Source organism: Mandrillus leucophaeus, unplaced genomic scaffold (assembly GCF_000951045.1).
Source record: "Mandrillus leucophaeus isolate KB7577 unplaced genomic scaffold, Mleu.le_1.0 Scaffold381, whole genome shotgun sequence".
NCBI lineage: Eukaryota > Metazoa > Chordata > Mammalia > Primates > Cercopithecidae > Mandrillus > Mandrillus leucophaeus.
Window position 1 is genome coordinate 1,482,559 of NW_012104043.1, and position 2,261 is coordinate 1,484,819.

The window sequence follows — 2,261 nt, forward strand, 5'->3', positions numbered from 1 at the left end:
GGGCAACAGAGTGAAACTCCGTCCCCCCCAAAAAAAAAAAAAAAAAAAACACCAAAGGATTAGGGGGAGATGCTATTCCTACAAGCTGAGCCGAGTTAGAGGTTTCAAGCTTGAAGTCAGTGGGCCCAAAGGTCATAAATTGGCAGCGGGACAAAAACCATGGAAATCACTCAGTCCTCCTCCCTCCCCACTCTCCAAGCAAAAACTCCAAAATAGTTATGTTTGTCTCCAAGATAAAGTCAAAAGTTTTTTAGAAATGAAGGGGTAGGACCCCTACTGTGAATACTGCTGTTAAGAGTACACAGCAGAAACTTAGGCTTAATAAATTTACAGTTCACACTGAGGAAACAAAGTTAAACAGCTATACTCAGCGGAGAAGCTGCTCCTCCACTACTGTAAAGCCTGAAGCAAAAGGCAGGTTCCCAGCCTATCCGTCTGGTACCTGCTCACATGCCCTCAACTGAAACCTTCCTATCTAGGCGACCTGGTACAAAAAGCCACAAGTCAATTAGCGACCCGTGTACTGAAAACAAGACCTATCACTCACATTAACCAAAATATAGACAGATAACCAGTGCCCATCAGACGTTGGAGAAAAAGCAACAGAAGGAAACAGGCCCAAAAAGACACAGAACTATTGACCAACAGTAAACAGATCCAGGAAACAGATTTTGTTTTCTAATTATCATCTTTGTAGATTCAAGAGACTTTTAATATCTGTAAGTAAGAAAAGGCTGCTGCACCTAGGACCCTGTGTTTACTAACTCAAAGAATAAAAACTGGAGAAGGAAAGAACAGAAGGAGGTAGTCTAAGACACCATAAATCCCTAAATTTATCCACAATAGACAAATTTAAAAAAAAAAAAGGAGGTAGATAGCAAATATATTATCTACCCTGGAAAGGGGGTGGGGGAATAGTGATTTCACTTTTCATTTTACATCATTTTCAAGCTGTTTTAACTATGTACATATATTAATTCTAATAACAATGTTTTCAGTATTAACCATAAAAAAAAATGGCACGGGACACCACCACCCCAAACAAGTGCTATTTAAACTCTCTCGTAATACTAACAAAGATTTACGGAGGATGGCAAATTTCAAAATAAGAGATCAAAAAGGGTCCCTGCCACTCGTTTTCCTCAAAAGCTAGATAAAACATTTTAGAGCCTTTTTGAAAACTTGCATATGACTAGAAAAACCCGGCAGACAAAGCAAAGCCTACAGAATACGCCGGAAATGAAGGTGGTTCCCACCCCAACTCAGGGTCTAGGGCAAATGAGCCGGCAGTAGGAGGGTGCAATACCTGAACGCAGGGATGCCGCGGCAGCCAGGGGACTTGACAGTCACAGAGGCCAAGGCCACAGAGAGAGACACTGCAGCTAAAGCTCTTCCCAGGAGGCGTCCGGCCATCAGCGCCCCGAGGGCGGCTTCGCGATGCCAGGTTGCTCTTAGTTGGTGCCTCCGCCTCCCCACAACCCACAGCTCCGAGTCCCGGCCCCCCGTATCTAGTGGGCACTAGGACCCGGCTGCCGTTGGGTTCCCGAACGGGAGTAGCTGTGCCTACCTATAAATCACAAATCAAGAGCCCTCCCACGCTAGAGTCCAGGTCTTTACCCAGTGCATCGAGAAAAATCCAGACCAGCACTTGACGCACAGCGCCAGCTGTCGGAGGAACCGCAACCAATGACGTCGTAACTTTCTGGCTGCGTAATGGCGCTTTACGGCCGCGCCGCAAAGCAAAGGTCGTGCGTTGCCGGCTTCGTAGCGCCTTCGGTCTCCGACTTCCCAGACTTCTCAGTCTGCGCAGGCGTACTTGGAGCCGAAGGGAAATAGCAAGAAAGTACCAGAGGAAAGGAAACGTCTAACAGACGAGAAACTGGAAGGGGAATAAGTGGGAAAGAAGCAAAGGGGTTTGAGAGAGACTTGTTGCCCTGGGTTTTGTTTGTTTGTTTGCTTTTTGAGACAAGAGGCTGGCTCTGTCGCCCCGGCTGGAGTGCAGGGGCGCGATGTCCCCTTGTTTCCGCCCCAACCACCTGGGCTTAAGCGAGTCTCCTGTCTCAGCCCCCGACGTCGCTGGGACTACAGGCACACACCGCCATACCTGGCTAATTTTTGTATGTTTTGTAGAGACAGATTTTTGCCGTGTTGCCCAGGCTGGTCTCCAACTCTCAAGCTCAAACAATCCAAGTGCCCTGGCCTCCTCACAGGCGTGAGTCAACGCGCCTGGCCCTGCCCTGGTTTTTTAAGGCAGTAAGTTG

The 2,261-nt window shown here is 47.6% G+C and overlaps 1 protein-coding gene across 2 annotated transcripts in view; it reads right to left on the bottom strand.

Moving 5' to 3' along the window:
* The window catches only part of NUDT9 (nudix (nucleoside diphosphate linked moiety X)-type motif 9), a 47,756-nt gene extending 46,023 nt beyond the window's left edge, over positions 1–1,733 (bottom strand). For both annotated transcript variants that reach the window (XM_011990747.1, XM_011990746.1), the window contains exon 1: positions 1,307–1,733. In XM_011990747.1, the coding sequence (XP_011846137.1) occupies positions 1,307–1,413 (107 nt within the window). In that variant the 5' untranslated portion in view covers positions 1,414–1,733. The remainder of the gene's footprint in view (positions 1–1,306) is intronic.
* Between the last annotated feature and the right edge of the window lie 528 nt (positions 1,734–2,261).